The 27,162-nt window shown below is 37.1% G+C and overlaps 1 protein-coding gene across 1 annotated transcript; it reads right to left on the bottom strand.

Moving 5' to 3' along the window:
• Positions 1–373: 373 nt before the first annotated feature.
• LOC149781642 (cGMP-dependent protein kinase 1-like) lies at positions 374–27,162 on the bottom strand. The gene is made up of 8 exons (XM_089934994.1): positions 27,005–27,162; positions 12,579–12,666; positions 11,130–11,269; positions 9,390–9,479; positions 7,966–8,107; positions 4,371–4,534; positions 1,000–1,128; positions 374–446 (listed from the first exon to the last, which is right to left on the bottom strand). Exons 1-8 carry the CDS (start codon positions 27,160–27,162, stop codon positions 374–376), a joined length of 984 nt encoding a protein of 327 aa, XP_089791120.1.

The raw sequence follows: 27,162 nt of genomic DNA, 5'->3' as shown, positions 1-27,162 counted from the left end.
AAAGTGCTATCTATGGAATCTGCAAGAGAATGCTTGATAAGACCATTCTGATCAAGCAAGAGTGAATATTCTACCGTTATAAGATTTGTGTCTGTCTATCGAGAAAGACAGACAGACAGACAGGGACAGGGATAAATTCGGGCTAACTTTCAAGTCTCTATATATAGAGACAGACAAACAGATTAGATAACAACATTAAAAGGACAAATAAGATAATAATGAAATAGCTGCAAAATTCTTATTGACTTTGTCGTTGTACGGACACGTTTGGCTACAGATGTTCAACCTACTCGTTATTTACGGGAAAAACAAGTGGAAAACATTATGTTTGTCTCTACGCATTTAAAGAAAATCTATGGTGAATTTTACAGTTTCATAAAAATGCAAAGTCTAGCGCTTCATATATTGTGATATGGTCAACGGTGTTTTCCCCTTTTTCAAATTGTCTAGAATCAAATGAAAGCATAGAGGTATAGTTTCACGTATACAAACACTGAAACCCCTTCGGCAGAGTTTTATATCTAGTGAATTGAGATAAGAGAATCTTTAGTTGGTGCACCGCTCTCATTTACTGGGACTTACCTAATTATTAATTTATTTTCTTTGTATCATTAATAGTGTTTAACCAGAATCCAGAGATAAGCTCTCAATCGGAGCTTTGGAAATGTGTTAATTTAAAATCGAGTAGGTTTTTGGTTTTGTTTGCTTGGAGGTTAGATGTTTGTTGTCTTCGTTATGTTCTCGGTGCTTATATTAATCAGACTATAGCCATCGTTCAACTCCTTTAAAATAGCATTTCTGGTATATAACTAGCACGTTGAAATCAAAGACGAAAATACCTTCTTCCTTGTATAGTTTCCATATAGAATTTACAGTGTTCCTATGTCACTTCGGTGGACAACAGCACCGATCCCTTTCAGATATGTGTAGTTTCCGTAGGAGACCTTTAGAAATGTTTCTTTTATTATTTGCAAAGACATCAGAATATCTCCTTCTTACCTGCACAATTTCCGTATGAAATCTTCAGCGATCTTTCTAATTTCGGTTGGGAAGAGAACATCATTGATCCCCTTTATGATATTATTAAATATCTGCATGTCATTATCATCCTTGTCTGCAAATAAGGATCTGGAAGACGAAATACAATATTTGAAAGATAAACAACTTCATGTGCTTACTAGGTACTTATAAATATGTACAGAAAGGATAACCTAAACAGACAGAAATCATAGCAAAATCAAGAACGCGCCTATTCGGTTACTATTGGGATGTGACGTCATAGTAGCGACTCCAGCAACTCAAGTGGGAGTTGCCAGAGTAAAAGACAATGCCGTTTTGCGTTGCTTACGGGTGTAATAGAACATTAAGAAAAGCCTGTGGACAACATTTTTTTCTTTTCCGAAAGATAAAGGCATAATGAAAGAATGGATACATTATTACAAACGAGTCGATTTTAAAGCAACACCATACAGCACTCTGTGCTCGTTACATTTCTAAAAGGAATGTTACGAGAGGGATCATGAAAAAATGGAAGCTCAAGGATACGCAAATGCTAGGCCTAGACTAAAAGTTGGCGCTGTTCCAGACATACCTTTGGATGTTATAAATCCTGGGAAAAGTGTTAAACGTATGAGTTATGAAAATAGGCAGAAGGCCGAGAAAGTGACCACAAATTGTAAACAATCAATTCACAGATCGTTTATCAACACCAGCACTGCTAAAAACTAATCTGATAGCCCGACACCCTGGGCCAATCTGGTTTGAGCTTCGGCCCATCCTGTATTCAAAGTGGGGTGCCCGTCGGGCTTGTCGAAACAAAAATTGTTTGCCTGAGGAAACTTTGATCGCGCTGGGCAAATAAGTAAATGTATTTTCAAGAGGTTGACATACATTCCTTAACACGGCACAACCTAAATCAAACCACCACTGTCCTATGTGAAATTTAGATCTGATTTTAATCAAATGGAAGCTTTGCTAAAAAATAGGATTGTAAACCTGTCGTGTTTCGAGAAAACAAAATCTTCAGTAATCTTAAAAAAATTAAAAATTAAAAACATAAACATTTCAGTGTACGCCTGTTACATGTAGTATGCATAAACGGTTAACCTGTAACGATTGGAACTGATATAAAAACTATCAGTTTGGCAGTTTAAATAGCAGCGATTAAAAGAAAAGAGGTCAAAGTTTCACATTAACTGGCTGACAATATAAACTGGGATGGGGGTGGGGGGAGAAGAGATTATTGACCCAAGCCCTTGCCCCAATGTGCGAGGGCCCATGGGACATGCCTTTTCTCCCTGTGAGACGCCTTATTATTCCTACAGGACAAGCCCGGTTTGCATATTCTGGTCAGCTCTGGCTAAATTGCAAAATAGCTAACGTTTTGATCCAAGTAAGCAAACAATAAAGCCGGTGTGACTAATGAACATAATCCTTATCCTTGCATTGATCTTGTGAAAACGACTGACCTTCAGACATACTTCAAAGAAACCATGTTCGACAGTGTGCGTATGAAAGCACCATCAATTGATTGCCAAATAAACGATGCCTATTTTGTTGTTACTTACGATGCCATGGACTTCATTTTAACTGTTCCAATCTGCAGTCACAAGTTACCGTACACGTGGCAGCTGCTTTTTTCACGTTTTATTCCCCATCTTATTTCCTTAGGTTTAAGTCTTAATCCATGTAACACTGTTTGCTGAATAAACTATTTATTCTGAATTAGTTCTTTAAGGGCACATATGCTGCATGGTATATTTTGTTTTATTCCTTGTTTTAATTGAATCATAGTGATTAAACTTTACATATACGGCGGAGGAATGTCAGGTGTTAACTGGCCGAGTTTCTTTGGCGGAAATGGAGATGCGATTTTGTTTGCAGAGAAAATTTCACAGTGATCATTCGTTTAAGCTAATCTTATTAAAAGGAATGCATTTAAGCTAATATATCTATTTATAAATGGTTTGGGGTTGGGCTTTTTTCTTCTGACAAATGAAAAATTGACAGACATAATGTCATAATCGGGACTTCGCTGAGAAAAATTAATGAGATAATACGATATCGGGAGGTATTTCTCCTGGCTTAAGAGTTGACAGGTATGAACTGTCCGGGCTTGTGGAATTTCAGTCGGGGCTTGAGTTTATTTAAGTCACCAGCCCGGTGCAGGACACACGGTACTAATTCAACTCCAATAGTAAACATATGGAAACACCATCATATTCAAAATTCAATAACTTAAATTTCTGGGTGCTGATGATGAGACCTATAATTCTCCATGCACATCTAACCTTGGTGCAAGGTTATGTGTGGAGAACACCATATGAGCTGCGGCATTTTGTTTACATATATGTGCATGAAACAGATATTATTGATTCTGTACCAAATGAATCAGGTGCTACTTTCATTATCGAGTACTCCTGAGTCAAGCTTGTAAGAATGCTAAAATTGCATCAGTAGAAATTTGTCTATATTTTTCTAAAATTACATATAGAATAAGCTCTCAAAATATATTTTTCCTAAAATTTTAATTTTCATTATTAACCAATTATGGACCACCAAACCCGTAAATACTGTTACTTTTTTCAACAATTTCTAGACTGGTTTACAGTTCTTCCGTATAATTAGTACTGTGTGTTCTGCATGTGCCTAAAACAATTCGTTTAGCACTGACTAGTATAGTACATAAACTATTATATCAGACAGTAGATTCAACTTTTGAATGTGTAACCCAAATGTGGTCTCCTCCTGTCTGCCTCGTTCGCCATGTTTATGTTTGTATTCGAGGACTGGCTAGTATTGTGTCACGGGACCACGTGATCTGTCGTCTCATCAAAACTCGGAGAAACTCGGCAATTTATGGAATCGTGGTATCTTCCACGCAATATAATCACTACCCGCTTACGATATTTAATTTATAAACATGACAGTCGAATTAAAATCTCTAGAGAATTACATACGTAAAAGGAAAATTTTGATTTCTAGTCTCCTAGATTTTTCTAAAGGTTAATACAAAATCGGTATAAATTAAATTTTCATTTAAATAGATTTATAGTTTTACTGTATTCGTTACTTTCGGTTCAGATAGAAAAGATGTACGTTTTTGTAAAAGAAAGACGTGGGTAGACAACTAGATTCTCTTTTTATATATTAAGCATGCTATATTATTTTTACGAAGAGGCGTAACTTAATCATTCATACATGACTGCGGCAGCGGTAACTGTTTTGACATGTGCGCTATTGCGAATTCAGCTGTAGAAAAACACCAGAGGCTCTTGTCCTGTTTAAATGCATGTATTGCAGGCACAGGCGAGTTTTGGTGCACAGCAAACCGTTTATAACTCCCGTACACAGTGTTTGTCAATTCTTACCGGCCAGAAAGCATAGCAAAAACAAGAACTCCCAAGGACCAAATATCTGCCGCTGTGTCGTGTCCCTGTTTTAAAATGATCTCAGGGGCTATATAATCTGGCGTTCCACACATCGTCTGACTCTTTTTTCCTGGTCCGACCTTCTTGGCCATACCGAAGTCAATCTATTGAGAGAAAAAAACGCATAAAATGATATGTGTTACATGTAGCTGAAAAGCAGAGTGTATTCGGAAAGTACTTAGTAACCTTAACTTGACAATATCCACTATAAGTAATGAAAGGTGAAATGATTACCTAACAAACCCATGCGTGAGGATGTGGATGATCTATCACTGATTCACCGAATGCGATCTAAATCAATCCGACATGTGTTGCAAATTATTTCTCTAAAGGTTTTACGAATCCCCTGTTACTTTGTGGATGACACTGGGAACTTAAATTAGTGCTATGAAACAAAAAGTTGCCAATCTATGGAAGAAAAGAATAAACAATATTACATAACGTTTTCTAACCAGATAAAGAAATAATATTTATTATCAAAATGAAAGAATGAAAAACTAATAATAAGAGCGCGATGTATAAGATTCAGTTTTAACGTGTCATAGAGACACGAAGGGCTAACTGAGCAAGGCCACAAGTTCATCAATGTTAGAATATGCCTTCCACTTACATATCTAAAATGCAAAGGAAAGTTTGACCAAAGAATGTTATTGATGGAGAGTTGAAGGCAATTATTTACATCATTATGGGAATAAAACCATTTCAGAGTATTGACTAAAAGTATGCCGTATGTTTCATTCATTTTTCTACATACTTGATGAAATCCAGTACATTCATTGTAAGGCTAGATGAATCAAAACCAAGTTTCTAAAATTGGTTTTGACGCACATCAGATTCATGTGTAAAGATTACAGTTCAAACATGTATGGTGCAAATTGTTGTAGACTTGTACTTATCAAAGGATGAATCATTATTTGGGTACCATTCTACTATAACAAGCAAGACATGGGTTGCCACTACCATAAGGCGACATAAAAAAAAATATTGAACAGGGAAAAAAATCTAAGTATCTCAAGTCGATTTGTTCCACATGTGTATCATTTTTATTGTTTTTGGGTGGTGGTGAAATATCTTAATCGGTTTGGGAATTATGATCTGCCAAAGAAATATATTTAAGAACATGCAGTTGAAGTAACTGATGATGTCATATTTCCACTCCTCTGTATCACATCGGGGATAGGAGAGAAGAAACAAAAACATGAAGTCATCTACATTCCTTCCCAGGCCAAATGTCTGCTAGGGGACATAATTATTAATCATAGAAATCATAGATAGGACACTCGTATCTACAAAATATAAAGGAAATTGACTAGGAGCATGTGTTATGTTCCAAAAATGGATGTGTGATTGATGGACGAATGATCTGACAAATGGAGATAAATGTTCACGTGATTTAATAGAAGAACTTTGAATATGGAACTGTACCTTTATAACGCTTGTCCAGTAAGTGTATCATACACGTTTTGGACAAGATCTTAGTGTTAAGACCCTGCAACTAAATCGGGGATAATGGAAGGAATGACAAAAAATTAATGAAATGCAGAAGATACAACCGAATTACGATTTTGGAATATTTACCAAAGATCATTCATATATCTCAAACGACTTTGGAGTTGTGATTTGGAAAGGTTTTTATAACCAGCAAATGTATCAACAGGATAAACTGCCGAAAGATTTTACAAATATTGGAAATGAAGCACTGTGAAAACCATAAGGCAGATATGAGCCACTAGTCCAATATGTGTTTCAGGTTTCTTAGAAATACATCCATTTTTTATAGATATACTGCGGACCTTAGAATTGACAAAGAGGGTTTACGTGGAGACAAACGGACAAAGCGTTAGCTACATATATTTGTCCTGGAGTGGGGATAAGGAATAAAACCGAACAAGAAATGGTCATGCTCTTGACTTACCGTGTTGTTTATATTTATGACAACAGCAACTTCATATCAACTCGTGATATATATTGAGACAGTTATAATGATTATTTAAAATTCGATCCGACAGAAGAATGTAAATTGCCTCAGTGAATAGGAATAGTATAAGTCATTACTTTTTGGGAGTAAAATCAAGAGATATTCATACTGGCCTTACATTTCCTCTGTAGTCCAAGCGGACGTATTTGAGAGTAAAAAGGTGGAGGTATATATATATATATATATATATATATATATATATATATATATATATATATATATATATATATATATGTGTACCAGTTTTGCATATGTTGTGGAGTCGAAGAGTACGTATCTGAGAGTAAAAATGTATAGGTATACATATAAGTTTTGCATATGCCCTGTAGTCCAGGAGTACGTATTTCAAAGTAGCATTAGAGGTATACATATTATTTTTACACTTCTCTGTAGTCCAGGAGCATGTATTTGAGAGCAAAATATAGAAGTATTCTTATGTTACTAGTTTAGGCTCGAATAAACAGTAAGAGAAGAAAGAGTGATATCAACAAGCTTATAAAAATACATTAATTTATTTCCCTGGAAAAATTCTGTAAAAAAAAAAAAATATGAACTTACGGTTTTATAGAATCAAATCCAAAATTAATCCGAGAATTATCAAAGAATAAATTTTTTGAAGTCCTAATAACAAAATGTACTACTGATTTCACGTTCGAATCCCGTCGAAGAATGCAAGATGGAAGACGATGTCGTATGCTGCATTCTGTAGTGTTGAAGTCTACAGTTATTTATAGAAATAAAATTTATGACACCGGTCTTGGAAATCCAAATTAAATTTGTAAGCAATGTCTTTTCAAAACGTCTGTCTGAGCACATCTCAAAATATTTCCAGAGGAAAAATAATTAATTCTTTTGAAATCTAACTGATTTGAAGAAAATTATAATTCAAAATCTGGCTATAACGAAATAACTTAACATCAGTCTAAAAAGCCAAAAACAGAAATCTCTCCCTACGCATCTTTATTGAAACTAACGGATGCACAGTAATGGAAAAATTGCGAAACACAGCGCCATATGACCGTGTTGACATGTAAAAAAATCACGTGCACATAATATGGCCTTGATTAGGCGAATGGTTTTACTCTTAGAATAAAATAAAATAAAATTGTTTACATATTGAATCATGACCTTGACAACAATCATTTTAAAATAAAAATAGAACTTATATACGTGTTTGCTACTACTTTTGAATCAAGGTTAGGTTCTAGGTCAAATCCTGGTGTTTATGAAAGAATGATTCAGGTCAACTGATTTCCTGGAAAAATATTATTTCCAGTGAAAAAATTTACATTATAATAGCATATAATAGAATGCAAAATTTAAAACTGACAAACAATTAAATTAAAATAAATATGAATTAAATCAGATATACGTAACAGTATACATACAATTTTGCACATGCTCTGCAGTCCAAAAATACGTATTTGAGAGTACAAATATAAAAATATATAAAATCAATTTTGCATAAGCTTTGGAGTCCAGGAATATTCATTTGAGAGTACATGCTCTGGAGCCAGGGTTACATATATGAGAGTATAAATGTGTAGGTATACATGCCAGTTTTGCATATCCTTTGGAGTCCAGGAGTACGTTTGCGAGCTGTAGATCTCTGTGGATGATTCCTTTTGAGTGTATGAAGCTGAGTGCCTCTACTATACAGGCTGTGTAGAATTTTGCAGCTGTATGACTAAAGTTCTTTCTATAACAAAAAATCAACAAATTTAGAAGCGTAAAGGAGCATAGCATTGGGCTTTGGTCAAAGTCGACATACATTGCGTTCTATGAAGATTTATATTAAAGCCATCAGACCATTCTAGGGCATTCATCTCCTTCCAGAGAATATCAACAACTCACACCTCCAACAAATATTTTGCATTCAGAAAATACAAAACGTGAACCTTTTCTCAAAAGTCATATTCATCAAATATTTTAAGTTCCTCGCCGTTTCTATTATTCACAGGGTCTAAATAAAATTATGAAAATCTAAATAACTATATAACCAGAATAATTCAGCATCTGCAACTCTTATAAAAGCAATTTTACAGTTATGATTTTTACGTGTTTTGTGTATTGAAATGATAACGTCGAGAGTCACGTGACATTAGTTCAAAATATTTATAACTAATACGTATATGTTAATTAAGGCAGTGATGTAGGAGGTCGAGTCGTAGCACCCAAACTGTACTTGTGAGAAAATAAGCGGAATAAAAGTAAATAATGTTGTCACATTTGTTCAATGAGTGTTATATCTAAATAACAACAAAATTAATTAATTTTGTTTATAAGGATAACCTTTAACCTTGAAAAAAGAATTTGTTACAGCTGATGTGACTAATGCGTGTATATCACGTAGACAACCGGATCGCGATTATATTTGACAGAAAATTTAGTTTCCTGTCCTTAATTAATTCCCGTGATCGTGTTGTAAGGTTTGAAGAAAGCCCAATAATGATGAATTTATAAAATGATACAAGCGTATAATACAAACACGGCCAGTACTGCTAATAGTGTCCTAAACTTGAGGGATAAAAGCCATTTTGTCTCTCATTTAAATAAGGGGTCACTTGAAATTACCTGAATGTAACAAGTAGCCAATGTTTGTTTCAACAGGAAACTTATGGTAAAAACAGTGTGCAAGGAAGAAATCACAGCTGCTAGATAACACGAGTTACAAAATTAGCGCCGCCATCCATAGCAAGTATACACGCACAAGTACAATAAATGCAGTAAAATCGATATCCGTTTCTTCAGATAATTTTTATAATGACATAAATATGCACGTTTGTGTCATCAAATTATTGTGCACCTATAAGAGAAAGATGACCTCTACAGTGCCACGTACGAAAGTGTTAGTTGATGTTTCTTATTCATTTCAATTTGGATTTTAACACCATCCTTTAAGTGGTAGCTTTCTTGAAAAACAAACAAACAATTACGGTAATAAAATCTAAATCAGCAGTGTATAAAATTGTTTAACTTACTCTTCATTTAACAAGGTGAACAGCTCGCCTCCAAGACAAGGCTCCATTAACAGGTACAGATGTTCATCATCCTTAAACGTTTTATGCAACCTGGAATAAAAAAATCGTGAAAGAAACATAGCTCCATATCTGTTGTTTGAAGATACCTACCTTATAACTATCATCTACGAAATACTATAATTGTATTAACATGTACAACTGAAGATGCCTTAATTACAATAATTTTAAATGGATACAATAGCTACTGAATTTTCGTCAGGTCTAAATGTCGATAAGATTCTTAAATTTTTTCATGACGCTTTTGTCATTTGTATGAGTTTTGATTATTCGTTTGCAGCTTCCACGTGAGACTCGATATTTTATTAAAAGGAATGCATTTAATTATATTATATCATACCCGACTTGTTTGTAACGTCTTTATAGGCCAAGGATTTCATGTCTTAATATAGCACGATTGCTTAATTGTTATTGTCTCTCATCCTATGGAATTTATGCACATGAGAAGATCAATTTGTGTTGGACTATGGCGAATCTCGGTGGACAAGTAATTTTCTGACATGATCTCCTTGCGCAATATGCAAACGTGATGCACGTGTTTGTGTACTTTTTCTTCATTTCTTTTAATTCAGTATGTTCACAATCATAATAGTTAATGTAATCTAATGATTCTCACCTTTTACAAATTTACTGTTTCTTAATGAACAAATCCTATCTAACACCCCTATTTAATAGATTGAAACTTTATAAAGTAAATTGCCTCGAAATAAGCATAACAACTAAACATTTACCGTCTTTCCTAAAAGTGAGTGACCCAAAAATGACTGCTCACTTACTATTTTGTCCAGCTTTAATTGACAACAATGCTTGGATACCATGGAGAATTCACTGAAGTGAAAAACTTAATGCAACCTAGAAAATAATTACTGTGCAAATGGGATCCGAAGTGAAATGAATTCGGTTTTCGTTTGGATAATACGTATGGCTCAATAGCAAACCAATGCATCTGTAGACCCAAAGAGTTTAAACCAATACATGTAAAGACGCAGTCAATGCAAACCAATACAAATATAGTCCCAAACAGTTCAATCCAATACAAACATAGACCCAAATCGTTCAATCCAATACAAATATAGACCCAAACAGTTAAACCAAACAATGTATAGTCCCAAAGTGTTTAAAGCAGTACAAGTATAGACCCAAAGATTGTAAATGAATACCAGTATAGACCCATTCTGTTCACACCAATACAAGTATAGACCCAAACAGCTCAAACCAAACAAAGTATAGACCCAAACAGTTAAAAAAAACTATTCCAAGTTTGAGAATGATCAAGTGACATGAAACACTAGGTCGATCTTCCGTAATGCATACCAACAAGCTTTCCGAATTTCTTTTGTCTACATCAAGTGGTCATTGCATTTAATATGCTAAGAAGATAACGTGCGTACCAGGTTTTGTTCGTCTACTTGAAACCGATTTTGCTTCAACGTGCTAACAAGGATTTTGTCAAAAAGAAAGTTCAAAATGATGAATAAGCAGTTTTCATATCCTTTTCAAGAGTATGTAAATATGTCTACGGCTTCCTCTTGCAATTGAATTTCTTTCCTTCTTTATTTAGGCAATCGTCCTAAAGAGAGCATAATAAAAAATGACAATTGGACAGACAAAACGACACCAACATCTCGTATTAAGGACATCTACAAGCAGTGGGAGCATGGAAAATAAAATTCATAACCTTACCTTACAATGAAATCTGATCTCAATTCCGCCATAATGTTCTTTTCGTTCAGGACCTGTGTTTGTTGGCCGATTGCTACGATGTGCTGCTTGTTGAGGATCTTTAGAGCATACGTATCTTTGCTGTTATTGTTTTCCTGCACCTGAAAATTATTCACATACGTAATATGTACTATTTCAAGGTATTGTCTTTCCTCAAGACGTTCATTTATGTTGTACGATTTAAGGTATTGTCTTTTCTGAAGACTTTTATTTGTGTTGTACAATTTAAAGGTATTGTCTTCACTCAAATCTTGTATTTGTGTAGTACATTTTCACAGTGTTGTGTTGACGTACTACAACCAAAGTCACTTACAATCAAGGCACATTATCCATAAGCCGATTCTCACCGTTGACTTTATTGATTTTTTCTAGGATCAAATGATAATCGATGAGTATTTATGGAAGTGTAACTTGTACCCAATCAGTCGCCAAAAAATAAAATTTGAGTGATTTGTGTTAGATTTGTGAGTGATTAATAAAATACGTACGTTAATCCAACCAAATCATAATCATTTAATCCTTATAATTCCAAGTTTCATCCTTTTGACGTCAACATAGCGGATTCCATTAAATCAGCGTCTGCAGTAAAGTAGTACGTAGTAGTCTTTTATGCAGATTAATTTCAACGTCTTTGCTAGCTATGAATCACCATCATAATTTACTACGCAAACATGATTTATGTTTTTCCTTTCATTCTTATTGCTTTCTACGCAGTTCGACTGCATCCATTTTCAGCGAGATCCCCCGCTTTTGCTTCGTGCGACCATTATCCTAATAACAACTAGATTAAAAACAAAATGTCGAAAGAAAATGTAGTAGTTTATGAGGTACTCATGCCCTGAAAAGCCTGCCATATTCTTTATCTGCAAAACAGGGTTATAGTTTCAGTGGATAAAGGACGTGCAATTGCAAATGTTTTTGAACCACTAATTGGAGGTTTTGTTTGTCTATGCCAAATTTGATCCCGAGCCTTAAAAAAATCAGCTGATACAGTGAAGCCTTGATCGAACAAAATATATGTCCCATGATTAGTTTATATGATATGTGACTCTACCAACTCCTGTTATTGTATAGGGATTAAAAGTGACCTACCTGGAAAAGAGTGAATGATGGACAGACGAACAAACTTGATATATCCCACTTTTCTTTAAAGATACGAGGATTTTAGTTGGATGTGATATTTTACATGATAACACTGAAGTAAAGGGCTTTGCTCAAGGACAATACAATGTACCCGACCTGGATCATCCTATGGTAGGATTCGAAGCAGTATTCTTTCGATCTTGAGCCTCTCACGCCAAACGAATGACCCACCGCGTCGCCTACATTCATTAGTTGTTCCTACGACATGCAGGATTATAGATGGGGACAAAAAGAGGAGAAACACAAATTGGAGAATAAAGTACTTACCAATATTACCCTTCCAAAACCTCCAACACCCAGCGGTGTTACTATATGCAGGTCTTGTAGCTTCAAGTTTGCAATTTCTGTTTCTAAACTGGAAGAACGAAACAGCACAAGGTTATTAACGGAACAAATAAAAACATAAGAAATCTCAGACAAATACATTACCTGATCATGTTGCATTAGGATAACTTTCTTTCCTACCTCAACATCACTCCTCCCGGAAAGACGTAAAATGTATTTCTGACTATGGGTTATATAGACAACTGGAAGCAACTTTAAAAGGTTAATCACCCTTCCACCCGCCAGGCGCCCACCGTTATATCCGGTTAAAACCAGTTTTCGCTTTCGCTGCCCTGTGCTCATCTGTTCTTCGAACATACCAATTCATCTTGAGATATTTTATACCTTAACTTATCTCACTCACATTTACAGCGGTGCAGTAAGTTCAAAAGTTGTTTGATATGATGCATACAATATTTTTCTAAAAGACTCCGGACAATTGATAAATATTTTTAAAATTATCGTACTGATTCCTTTTCCTAACATATGACTTCGAACGGCAATTAACATTTTCACTGGTAGAATTTCCAGGTCACTATCGTTACTCTTAACTCATTTCCTCTAATTATAGCTCTTTTTGTATCGCGGTTATTATTAAATGCCAATTTGAACTCACTTTTGATATGTAGTTCATGCAATGGAAATCGGCACAACCACATTGTGGCTTTCATATCGTCTGCACCTCTGCAATCAGTTTAAAAGTGATTTGGATCTAAAATGGAGCCGTCTGGATGATATATCAAAGTTTGGATATTGTCGTCCTTTTGGAACGATCAAGAGGAGCTAGAAGTGTTTTTTTTTTCTTATTTTTTATAAGAGCACATCTGAACTAAGGCCAAACTGAATAATCTATAACCCAAAATAAACACATCCATCAAACAGAATAGGTAAACGGAACCAAAAGTTCTTTTCAACAATGCTTAATATATACAAGGTCATTTTAAGTAGCCAGTATAGCCAGTGAGGAAAACATGGGAATTTGTTTTCTTTCACGTTCTAATGCTAGAAAAAGATACGAAACTGTAGAGCGACACCATAGACATAAAGACCTTTTTGATCCAAGATGGCTGGATTCAGAGGTAGTAAAATGTTATCCAATGTAATGTGATCAGTTACTTAATATAGGAGAAACATGACTTAATAAAAACAATTTAAAAGATAAACCGGGGTGTCAGTGACTCCGTGGATGTATGACATACTGCATGTAATACGCTGAAAATTCCGCATGCGAGGCATTGAAATAAAAATATATATTAATGATATTAAAATACGTATTATGTTGGAATCTATTCATCCTTAAATTTCCTAAATAATTATCGTTGTATGATAACACATGTTCTGATAAAAGATTGTGAATCTGTTTTTGAGTAGGCGTCATTTTTTATGATATAAAATCAGCAGGAGTTAATCACAGTTTAAATCCAATGTTATGAAGTTAATATGTGCCTTTTCATATTTCTGTTATAATACAAATTGCGCACATTTTGAATAAGCTGATAGTAAATAAATGATAAATGAGTTTAAGAATATTTTAAATTCATTTTAATTTTAAATCCTGTTTCATTTTCAGTATCACGCTTTAACATACAATACATGAAAATCAGTTAAAAGAGTAACATATTTCTAGTAAATAAAATTACACATTTTAGTTAACATAGTGTTAAATAATTAACTCTGTAGTAAAAGAAAAAGTTTCAAAAATGTCAACAATTAAAGAGAAGGATAATCATGAACATGCAAAATGCACCTGTACCTTTGATATTATTTATTAATTATCCGATATAAAATACTAAATTTTGAAATGATTGATTGTCCGTACTCGACTCATACTCATGATACAACTTTTGCATCACCTTGGTTACGTTATAGACAGCGCGTTTATTATAGAAAAATAAATGTTCTGAGAATAGGAATTATAGAAAAGAAATGGTAGTGAAAACTTTGATCAATGTAAAGAGGGTATTAAATGCTATCTTGTAGTTTCACGACGATTCAGGTGAATTGACACATCTATGTCGACACAATGAGGTAGCAGTATTTGTTAAACGGGATTTTCTGGGCCATTTTATCACTTTATTATAGTTTCATTTTCGTTTTTTTTTTCTAATAATTCCATTCTACTTGCATGAAAAACGAAAAGTAATAACTTTTTATGGCATTTTTACATACGATACAGTGGAAACTGTTTAGGTGTTAAACCATTATCTTTCAACCACACGAGCGAAACCCAGCAGATGAGATTACGTAACCAGCCACAGGTGTCCCGGGAGAAGACATAATTTGTAGGATCATAAAGTCTGTTTCCGTGTCTAACAAGGAGTTTCCTTCCCACAGTAGGCATTTGTATAACAACGCATTGTAAATAACATCTGAAGTCTTTTTCCTGTTCAGTTGATGCTAGTTATTATTAATACCAATAACAAGTAGAACAACACTGCTGTGTTTCGTATTTTAGAACTCCACATTTATATCGGCAACGCGTTCATTACAATAAGTTAAAATGCATAAAGCCCTGGTTCTGCCTTACATTATTATAAACTACCTAACATGGGGAGACAATCCGCGGCTCATAAGGGAGATAATGTACTCAATTGACTGATAGACGGTGGATGACAGATAAAGTTTGCATTGGCAATTCGTGAGTTATAAAAAATGCTGCAGAAATGAGCCATTCCTAACTTACTCAGCATGACGGGAAGACGGTGGGTCTGCAGAGGTGATCGTACTCAGATCTATCACCGAAAAGGCTGTCACGTCACCACATTTATCCTGAAATAACAATTGGAAAGAATAAAGTATGTGGGTATTTATTCGACGCAATGCTATAAAGGTATCCGATTGTTGAAACCATAAGCTCTTTTAACAATTTCTATAGTGTTTACTGTTGGATATTAACAGGGAAAAATTTCCTTTCTGTTTTCCAATTTTCAAGTTTAAAAAAAAAAACTGGTTATGTTCATTTGGTCGAAACATTGTAAAAACTTCATGACGTTTCGTCTAAAAAATACAAGTTGTCTAGCTCATATATTCAGTAGAAAGAAAATGTGTATTACACACATTGAGTTGCGGTTTGAAAACGGCTTGGGCCAGCAAAGATTTTAAGCCGTAATATCTCGAGCAAAGTACTTGACTCCAGGAGTCAGTTACGTCCTGGTGTGAATTTTAGCCCCAGTCAGTTAACAATCCATAGTTCTCTTTGCAATCTTCTGTCATTTAGACGACAAGTTCTTCCTCCCCCACCCCGGTCGGCCGACCCGTTCAAGTCCCAAGCCGTCACACGGAGATTGTATTTCGCTTACTATGATATAAACTGTATGTTTTCATTGCCTGCTTGAAAATAACAAATTTGCTCAATATATCTTTAAATATTTCACTGCAAATGTATGTTTTTAAATACTTCATCTTTCATGATTTCCAGTGTCAAAGGGATGGGGTTAAAATATGAAGTACATTTTGTAAATGTTAATTATATAAACAACTTAAGTACTAGGTTTTGTGGCTTTCAACCACGTAATTTAAGAGTTCTGGACAGACTATGAGAAACAGACGCCATCACTATACCCCCTTCGCTAAAGATTGGGATAAAACCTATATTTGAAGTATATAACATAGAGACTGAGTTTGATGTAACTTACACAGTTCAACTTTAATTACTCACCTAAAATATATTAATACGATTTCATTGCACACATCGGGACCTAATTAAAAAGATTTCTATATGTGTAACTATTTGTATTAACATATTTCATGAAATATTTACAGTTACCAAACGATATCTTACATAATCATTCCAGTTAGAAATTGTTTAACTCCAGTAGAATATGACATTGACCCATTGCAACTTGAACTATTACGATAATTTAAATATACTGCTTGTGAGAGGGCCGATTTGCCAGTGCTAATCAATCAATCAATAAGGATATAAGCGCCTATGAGAATAAATAAATAAATAAATAAATAAATAAATAAATAATAAACCAATGTAATTTCTGAAGAATTCTAAAAGACGAAGACGATACAGCGCATTCTTTACATTATGTTCTTTCTATACAAGTGACTAACTGTTTAAAAACAGGCCCCAGTTAAAAGGAACTGCAATATGTGTTCATTGTTCAATACTCTCTCTCTCTCTCTCTCCCTCTCTCTCTCTCTCTCTCTTCGCGCGCGCAGACACGACGATGTATTTTGTCATACTTACCACATCAGCACTTTCCAGACCTTCGCATCGCTTTCTTTTTCTGTTCTTCTTCCTTACAACACAGCACAGGTTATTTACTACCCACTTTTTTAAATTCGACATCCATCGAAATCTCATCGATTTCGTTTTCATGATTATAAAAATTTGCTTCTTTTAACTGATCAAATGTAATCCAGACCTGAAAGCTAGCTAGCTCTCTTGGTTACTACCCTGCTTCTTCGTGACGTCATTCATGGCGCGGGTATTGTTGACGTCATGCTGCGACAAGAAAACGTATACATTCATGTTTGTATAATGTCATCTATGAGTTTATGAAAATAGGCAAATCACGATTAAAAACTGAAACTTGTATTTTAGTGGGGAAATAATAAAATAGTCAAAATTTAATTTCTGTAATGACAAAATAAAGTCAGCATCGTGAAGATAACTTCAGTTATATAGGAAAATTAATAACTATAAACATTGTTTACAACATTTTCGAGAATGAGGACCCTTCTTAACTTTAAATGAAATTTCGCGGACTTCTACATGCTAATAGTTGTACTTGTATGCTGACTTCGAATAACCCTTCGGTTCTTCGGGGATCCACGGCCTAGTGCTTGTGAATCATCGGTCTACACTTCTATACTGAATAATATTAGTGCAAGGGACCAAAGGTCTGTGTTTCCTTTTTTGAATTCTACAAAGTGTCCATGGTGATTTAATAGAAGGGACACGATATATTAATACGTAGAGGTGAAAGATTTTGTACTACATTTAGAAAGAAAGAAGACGAAAAAACCCACTTCATTTTACTTTTACACTGCATTAAAGCCCAGTATCAAGATTATGATTAGTTCATTTCAAGTGAGTTTGTACTACAACAGTTTGAACTTATTTGACAACCTGGTTTTTAAAGTATTACCTAATCGACAGAATTGAAAAAGAAGAAGAAAAAAAAACGTGACATACATACCTTCAATACGAACAAAGCGAGTAATATAGTAGTAGTAGCAGTAGCAATAGTAGTAGTAGTAGTAGATAGGGTTATAGTTGTTGTAGTATATTAAACAATACATCTTGTTGACTTATTTATGGAAGAACCTCGCTGGTATTGGCATATTCCCAAATAAAATATAACAATAAATTATTAAAGTTTTATTTTTAAATTTGTATTTACGAAATATTTTAAAAACTGTTTTGCGTTGTTGTTAAATAATTGGATTTTATTTAATGATAGTCCCATTTGCTTTACATGGTTGTGGGGTTGGGGTTTGGAATGGAAAACCATGATAATATCGTAAAAAACATATGGAATGTACTATCTGCATTTTCCTCTCAGTTTATCGCTTTGTTTAATTTTTGTGAATGTGTATTCGTTGTGGGAGTCGTTGTTTGGAGAATATTGTAACACAGAAAGGGATTTCTTGACCTGGCGATGTCTCACCCTGGCACGAATCCCGCTAGGAGTCATAAGTTTCCCCCGATTCCAAAGATATCCAAACAACTACTGTTGTAAACTGGAAAGTCCAACGTGTCCACTGAATAAATAATTATACTCTAATTAATACAAGACCATAAATCTCACAAATTCACATAAGTCTTTAAATATTAGTAAATGAAACAATCACCAAATAGACAGAACCGATATTAATGTTACATATCATAGCACAAGCTTCGACCCATTCAGATCTTTGCATAGTCCTTATTTTACATTATATTTAGGTTCATCAGACCAGTAACTGTCTTTTCCTTTTCTGTCAACGATGTTTTATTATACTTAGGAATGAGCTTAAATATAAATTAATTATGGATTAATGGATTATCATGATGTTCTCCTTTGCCAACGAGAGTTTAGGTGTCAGAGTGTCGGACAATTTCAATGTTTGTCGGTTCTGAATCCAACCAGGCCAGCCCGAGTCCTTGATTCATTTACGCATCCTTGGCAAAGAAACAATTAGCTTTAATCTCCAATACTATCCAAATGATATAGCCAAGAAAGCGTTAAAAGTGTCGTTACAACCAAAACACCAAACAAACATGTTTAACCATCGGGTTATAGAAATGAAATCGCATTACTTTGGACTGTTTCCGTCAGCAGTTCAGTCGAGTAATTATGTCAGGTTTATAGCTAGCTTTATAAAATTCAGCGTAACAATGCCAATAAATGGCAAGAGATATTAAGCAAACTAAACCGATCTTGCACATTTTACAAAAAAAATAAGCTTTTATTTGGAAGAGAAACAACAATGAATATGATGTAATGTGTTTACATCGTCTTTTTTATGGGAAAAAATTACTAAAGAATTTAGAAACAAACTATACGACAGGGAATTTCTTGGGAATCCCGTTCTAGCGGCAAGTTGACACGTTGGTAGCAAACGATATTGTACGTGTGGAACTTCTTGCAAAATGGGAAACTTGGATTAAGATGCAGAACCCTTTAAGCTGTACATTTAAAACGTTTAGATAATGTATTTATTTGTGTAGTTCTAAAAGATACATAGTATATATGATTTATGGGATTCAGGTTTAAGAAGTTCATGGATTTAGCCTTCATGTTGCGTATTATTGTGCCAGGAACGGATCACAAATTATTATCAACACTTCAATAGCCATATTAATTTTAATGTATGTGGTATATTTATATGTATAGTGTAATAATACAAGAATCAATAGAAACAATATTACTTTCATTCATAAAATATCCTTACGAGAGTATAAGAATAAAAGATCCAATAGAAAACACCCAATTTCGCACATGTCCATTGTAACTATGATAACACAGGAAATATAGTAGTAGAATGTAAAATTACGAGAATGAAGAAATGCTACTTTTGATGGGGAAGGGGGATATTTGATTGTTTATTTTGTTGTTGATGTCTTTTTCAAACTAAACAATAGAACAGTTTTCTTAACAAGTGGTGATCGTACACACATGGAACGCATTTCAACATCTCTTATAATTAATTATGGGGCTTCAAAACAAGTTGTATTTTATATATTGACCTATGTATTGTTTTTATTTGTGTGTCAATTCTTTGCGAACATTGATATGAACAAGCCCAACATGATTAAAATTATATAACACTGGTCAACAGTGAAATCATTACTGACTTGAAAAGGCCCTAATCTGTAGTATTTTGGTGTGCCGAACACGAATATAACCGTGAAAAATTTGTATTGGCTCTCGTTTTGAAGATATTCATATACCTCATTTTCTATGTTTCACTGTGTAAATTTCTCCAGTAGGACTGCAGCAACATCCGGAATAATGATGTAACATTGCATAATACCATCATGCTCACATCATCCACAGTTGATTGCATCATTTTCTGATGCAATGCAATACTAATGCCATGCGGCTGCTGAAGTAAGTTGACGTCAGCAGTGTACTATACATGTGTAGGCCTATTATACTAATGCCAGGCGGCTGCTGAAGCTGACGTAAGCAGTGTACTATATAAAGCCCAATCAGATAGGTTCAGCATTTAAAATATTTTAGACGTTGTGCGAGACAGTGCAAGCTACTGTTACATAAAACTTATTATTTTATCCATTTACGTACAATAAAGAACAGTAATGCCTCGAAAGTGTGTTAATACCGCGGACAATTTTTGCTATATTTGTGGGGAAGTGACATTTGCCAACCAGAAGAAAAGTATCAATTCTCAAGTGAAGAAGGCATATCATCTTTACTTCGGATGCAAGGTTGGTGACCAAGACAAGCCTTGGGCTCTGCATATATGCTGTGCTACATGTACAACACAGCTTTCACAGTGGTTGAATTGCAAAAGGTCATCAATGCCGTTTGCAGTCCCAATGGTGTGGAGAGAGCCAAGCAACCACCTAAATGACTGTTACTTCTGCTTGGTTCCTCCTCTTTCCGGCGGAATAACGAAGCGAAAGAAGTCGAGAATAGTCTACCCAAACATTCCGTCTGCATTGAGACCAGTTCCACATGGTGAGGGACTTCCTATTCCAGAACCTCCAGCAAAATATTCTCTTGATTCATCTGACGAAGACAAAGGTGAGTCGACCTGTTCTTCTCCTGGTCCATCAGCATGCAGTGATCCAGATTTTCACTGTGGTGCATCATCAACCCCACACAGAATAACACAGGAAGAACTAAATGACCTGATTCGTGATTTGGACTTATCAAAGAACAAGGCAGAATTGCTAGGATCAAGACTCCAACAATGGAATCTTCTAGAAGAAGATGTCACAATTACTGCATATCGAAAGCGCCACCAGCAATTGGAGCCTTTCTTCAGAAAGGAAAGTAATCTGATATTCTGTTCCGATATTGAGGGCCTCATGAATGCTTTAAAAATCACTCATGACCCACAAGAATGGAGACTATTTGTGGACTCTTCGAAACTGAGTCTCAAGGCTGTGCTTTTGCACAATGGAAACATTCTTCCATCTATTCCAGTAGCGTATGCTGTCCACATGAAAGAGACATACGATAACTTAAGGCAGCTACTGAATTCCATTGAGTATAACAAGTACAGCTGGCACCTCTGTGGTGATTTGAAGGTAGTTGCCCTTTTAATGGGACTGCAGCAAGGATATACAAAATACATGTGTTTCTTATGCGAGTGGGATAGCCGAGCAAGGGAAATGCACTACATGAGGAAGGAATGGACTCACAGGCAGAATGTAGCCATTGGAGAGAAGAATATCCAACACCCAGCTCTGGTTGAGGCTCAGAAAATCTTGCTACCACCCCTTCACATCAAACTAGGTTTGATGAAGAACTTCGTGAAAGCCATTGACCGGACTTTGCCAGCATTCCGATACTTGCATGAAAAATTCCCTCGACTCAGCGAAGCAAAGATTAAAGAGGGAGTTTTTGTGGGTCCTCAGATTCGAGAGCTTTTCAAAGATGACCGGTTCAACAACTTGCTGGAAGGTGACGCGAAACAAGCATGGAATGCTTTTCGCCTAGTTTCTACAAACTTCCTCGGAAATGTTAGGGCAGAAAACTATAAGGAACTAGTAGAAGACATGTTGATGAAGTATAAGAAACTTGGCTGCAATATGTCTCTAAAGATTCACTTCCTTCATTCCCATTTGGATTTCTTTCCTAGCAACTGTGGTATTGTTAGTGATGAACACGGCGAACGTTTTCATCAAGATATCGCAACAATGGAACAAAGATACCAGGGAAAATGGTCCACTACAATGCTGGCTGACTACTGCTGGACACTCCTCAGAGATGCTCCCGAACAGCTGTACAAGAGACAGGCGAAGAAATCTAAGATGTAGTCAATGACTTGATTTTTTATAGGTAGGCTATTACAGTTGACCTTTTACTATTGGAATGCATTTCGTTATGTAAACATTAATTTCTTGCAGATTACAAAAAAACTAGAGCCAATTTTGCAATTTGACTGTCATATTCGTGTTCAGCACATAAAAATTGATAAGAATTGACTAATTTTATTTCAGTAATATGACTTTTGTAAAAATTTGTTGTCCAGTGTAATTGACACTTTGATGTGAAATAATAAAATAACCGTCTTTTAAAGATAGGTCAGTAAAGCTTAGGTTATTTATTTTTGTCTTGGCGATGACACATTTATTATGCTATAAACAGGAATTAGGCAATTAGCCGAGGTTGTAAAAGTTCACTTAGCATGCTGGCAAGGATACCATACTTCTCCAAATGTTTCTTTTGCATTTTTCTTCTTCATGCTCGCAGTTTATATTTTCTATTAACTTTTTCACACGTCGATTTTTGGTAAATGATGTGTGAATTCATTTCAACAATCCAGTACCTAATCCAGTATTCTCTACGAGGCTTGTATTCAATTATGGAATCTCTCTCTCTCTCTCTCTCTCTCTCTCTCTCTCTCTCTCTCTCTCTTATGAGGATGAGAGCGCGTTCTTTTGTGGAAGTGAGTACGTAGTTTTGAAGGTTATGAACAGCTTTTTTCGTTTACACGTATACCGTTGCTGTCTTGGTGATGACACATTTTGTTTGTTTTAATCCGTGGGGAATTAGCTCACATGGTAGAACGCTCGCTTAGCATGCCAGAGATGCCGGGATCTATACCCGGATTCTCCACATTTTTGACAAATATTTTCTAAACTTTGTAATTTTAAACTTGGAACTGTTGCTTCGCCGATATTTTTCGAAGATTATAGTGAACATCTTGTTTCGTTTCACGGATACCGTTCTTGTCTTGGTGATGACGCATGGAACTTGTTGAAAAGAGTTGGGGATTAGCTCAAATGGTAGAGCGCTCGCTTAGCATGCGAGATGTACCGGGATCAGTGACCGGATTCTCCAGGCAAGTATTATTGTGTGTGAAAACTTTCTTTAACTGTCATCTGTTGTATCACTGACATTTTTTCGGGGGCTGGGTTGCCATTACTGCCTTAAACGAAAATACCACGTTGTTCCAAGGGAAAAATGTACATTTATTTACATTACTGTGATATGTGCACTCTTACATAGATCCCTACATCTCTCTCTCTCTCTCTCTCGTGTGTGTGTGTGTGTGTGTGTGTGTGTGTGTGTGTGTGTGTGTGTGTGTGAGAGAGAGAGAGAGAGATATGACATTTTGACAATCAGTACATGTCTAAACACCGGATGACCGACTGGTCTAAGGCGTTAGCCTTTACAGATCACTGACATCTCACCTCTATCAACTTAGGTTCGAGTCTTAGTTTGGTCAATATCTGTATGTGAGATAGCTTGCCAGTAGCTTCCCTGGGGTCTGTGGTTCTTCCCGTATTACTTCTCCACCAACTATACTGAACCCCGTGAATAGCCTATCATGTTCTGAAACATGACGTTAAAACCCACAAAACAAAAGCAAACTATACATATAGATAAATAGAGACAGTATTGACATTGTGACCATTGGTCAGTACATGTTTTAGTTCGAGTTTCCTCTGACCCTTGTCACCCAATTTTTTATATTTGGACATTTATGTTGGGTTATAGGCCAGAGTCTATCGCCTATCGAAAACGTTGGAATTCGCCGACACCGTTTACTAACCGTCTTAGAAAACTTGAACAACCTTGGGTGGTCGCCCATCTAGGATAAGGTAAACTCCGACTTCAAACATTCGCTGCCTTGCAACTATACCATCTTATGGGAAAGGTTAAGGGAGTAAGCCCAACAGATAATCCGGAGATGGAGTCCCGACGGCGACATGGCATTGCTTTCAGTGTCATCTCGGCAACTCATGCGACATCGCTGGTGCCATGACGTATCAGCTTGTCATTTCCTTTGGATCCATCAGCTGCGTGGAGAGGGGGGATCAGTTGCATGGGCAACAACTGATTCTCCATATCACCCTGCCCAGGCTTGTGCCCTGGAGAGGACACTCCAGTTTCACTTCAGAGCGTTGCCACAATACGGGGACCAACAATTTACTGGTTATAAGTCACCGCTCGATTTGCGTAGAGTCAGACGCCAGGGGTTGCTTCCGACGGTGGGAGAGACCAACATGTCTCAATGGACAGCTACCGCCCGCCTCAAGCTGGGCAGCCTCCCCCCCCCCCACCAGCCAATAAGGTGCCGTCCCGCTATTGTTCGCCTGCCTTGCTGGGTGCGTAGGGCTTAAGGTACTCCAGTACCTGACAAGCGGACTGCAAATACTGCACCAAGAAATAGCAAAAGAAAACCAACAAGGAAACATCTTATCCTTAAGATATGTATACGTACCTGGAATATCCGGACCATGCTGAAAGGGCTCTCAGATGATCTCCAGGCAAACAGCGAAGAAAGACTTCAGTCATCAACGACGAACTTGCAAGACTCCATGTCGACATCGCCTCACTACAGGAGACACGATTACTAGATTCCGGGTCCTTCAAAGAAAAGAACTACACGTTCTTCTGATCAGGAAAGAGCTCTGCCACAGCCAGAGAGATTGGTGTTGGATTCGCCGTCAGGAAATCCCTGCTGGGGATGATATTAACCTGTCAGCAAGGAAACTGAAGACTGCTATCTCTCCGCATACGCACCACAACCGCCAAGCCTCTCAACCTGATCAGCGTTTATGCTCCCACACTAAGCGCCACCGCATATACGAAGGATGAGTTCTACGACGAGTTAGACTCGCTCATCGACAAAAATCCCAAGGAATAAAACTTGATATTACTGGGCGACTTTAATGCTAGGGTGGGTACCGACCATGACTCCTGTCTTGGCAGGTTTGGCATTGGAAAGATAAATTAGAACGGGCAGCGTCTCCTAGACAGGTGCTGGTACCACAACTTCTGCATCACCAATTCATTATTTCAAACAAAGCCACAAAATAAAGTGTCATGGAGGGATCCACGGTCCAAACACTGGCACCAGCTGAACTTGATAATTACGAGAAAGTCTGCCATGAAGTGTATGTGCTTCTTACCCTTACCTTCCACAGCGCTGACTGCGACACAGACCACTCGCTAGGGTGCTACAAAATGAAGCTTCAACCGAAGAAGATTCACCGCTGTAGGCAAGAGGGTATACCACGCATTGATGTGAGCAGATCGTCATATTCAGACAAGGCTGAGGAATTCACATATGCCCTCTCCAAGACGTTTGATTCAGAAACTCCCAACGGCAGTGCCAAAGAGAGATGGGATCACATCAGAGAGACTGTACAGCACAGCCACACGGATCTTTGGTAAGAAGCAGTCATAGAACAATGATCGGTTTGAGACTAACTCCGCCACACTCATGCTAGCCATAGAAGAGCGTCACAGTGCTCACCTGGAAAACAAGCGACCCCCGACCCCCGCCAGAAGACACTACAGGCATACAGGTCTACCAGAAGCAAAGTGCAGAGGTTAGCTCTGTCAGCGCATCCAGTAATCAGCAGATATCAAAAACATCAGAAGAATGTACTATGACAGAAAGAAACAATGAGTCCCACGCAGAATGTGACAGCACCACTGAAGTCTTCCGCAGGCGATACCATCCACGACAAGGGTAAGCAGGTGGAGCGTTGGGTGGAGTACTACTCTGAACTGTACCCAGAAAGAACCACGTGACCAACGATGTCCTAAACGTCATTGATACCCCCCTCTCATAGGCCGAACTGGACGTGAAACCTACTGTGGCAGTAACTAAAGCAGGCCTTAGAGAAACTGTCCATAGGTAAAGCCACAAGGAAGGATGGCATCCCAGCAGAAGTGATCAAGTACGGATTCAGCGTGCTGCTCACACACCTGCACGACCTCCTCTGCCAGTGCTGGGATGTTGGTGCACTGCCTCAGAACATGAGAGACGCCAACATCGTAACCATGTACAAGAACAAGGGCGACAGAAGCGACTGCAATAACTACATGGCATATCCCTTCTCAGCATCGTGGGTAAATTCTTCGCACGCGTCATCCTGAACAGGCTGCAGACGCTAGATAGCAGAGTGTATCCAGAGTCGCAGTGCGGGTTTCGTGCAGAGAGGTCCACAATCGACATGATCTTCTTCGTCAGGCAACTGCAGGAGAAATGCAGAGAACAACACAGACCACTCTTCCACGCCGTTATAGCCCTCACCAAGACATTCGATCTGGTCAGCAGAGACGGACTCTTCACAATCCTGGCAAAGATTGGATGCACTCCAAATCTGCTAAGCGTGATCCAGTCCTTCCAAGATGACATGAAAGTCACAGTGCAGTACGATGGCTCAACGTCCGACCCCTTCGACATCCACAGCAAAGTAAAACAGGGCTGCGTCCTTTCCACCACACTCTTCGGTATCTACCTGCACACGCGATCAGACGGCCAACTGTTCAACCTGACACGACTGAAGGCAAAGAGCAAAGTGCATGAAGCAACCATCAGGGACATGCTCATCACAGATGATGTTGCTCTAGCCACTCACACAGAAGCTGAACTACAACGCCTGATGGACCACTGCTAAAGCATGTGATGAGTTTGGGCTGACCATCAGCCTAAAAAAAACCATGATGGCTCAGGACGCAGATCCCCCCCCCCATCATCGACTATAAACTAGAGGTAGTCAGTTAGTTCACGTACCTCGGCTCTACCATCACCAACAACCTCTCACTCGATGCTGAGCTAACAAGCGGATTGGAAAGGCATCAAACACTCTCTCCAGTTGTCTCGAGTGAGGAACAACAGCATGCTGCCCCTGAACACTGAGATCTCCGTGTACCCTGTGTGTGTGCTAAGCACTCTCCTGTATGCTAGCAAAACCTGGACTCTGTATGCCTTACAAGAGAAAAGACTGAGTGTCTTTCACATGCAATGCCTCCGACGCATACTCGGGATCACCTGGAGCAATGGAGTAACAAATAATGAGGTACTTAAATGTGCCAAGATTCCCAGCATGGTCACACTCCTCCGCCAATGTCGCATCATATGGCTGGGCCAT

Source organism: Sinohyriopsis cumingii, chromosome 15 (assembly GCF_028554795.1).
Source record: "Sinohyriopsis cumingii isolate HCF-2022 chromosome 15, ASM2855479v2, whole genome shotgun sequence".
Classification (NCBI taxonomy): Eukaryota; Metazoa; Mollusca; class Bivalvia; order Unionida; family Unionidae; genus Sinohyriopsis; species Sinohyriopsis cumingii.
Note: the sequence above shows the minus strand (reverse complement) of the source record. Positions and strands in the feature narration are given on the sequence as shown.

Excerpts from the sequence above, each read along its gene's own strand:
- LOC149781642 (XM_089934994.1), bottom strand. The coding sequence starts at position 27,162 with ATGGCCCAGCCATATGATGCGACATTGGCGGAGGAGTGTGACCATGCT. Across the intron at positions 4,535-7,965 it reads CCAAAGGATATGCAAAACTG|ATTGACTTCGGTATGGCCAA; the intron begins GCATGTATACCT and ends TTCTCTCAATAG. Across the intron at positions 1,129-4,370 it reads TTTGCTATGCTTTCTGGCCG|ATCCTTATTTGCAGACAAGG; the intron begins GTAAGAATTGAC and ends TTCGTCTTCCAG.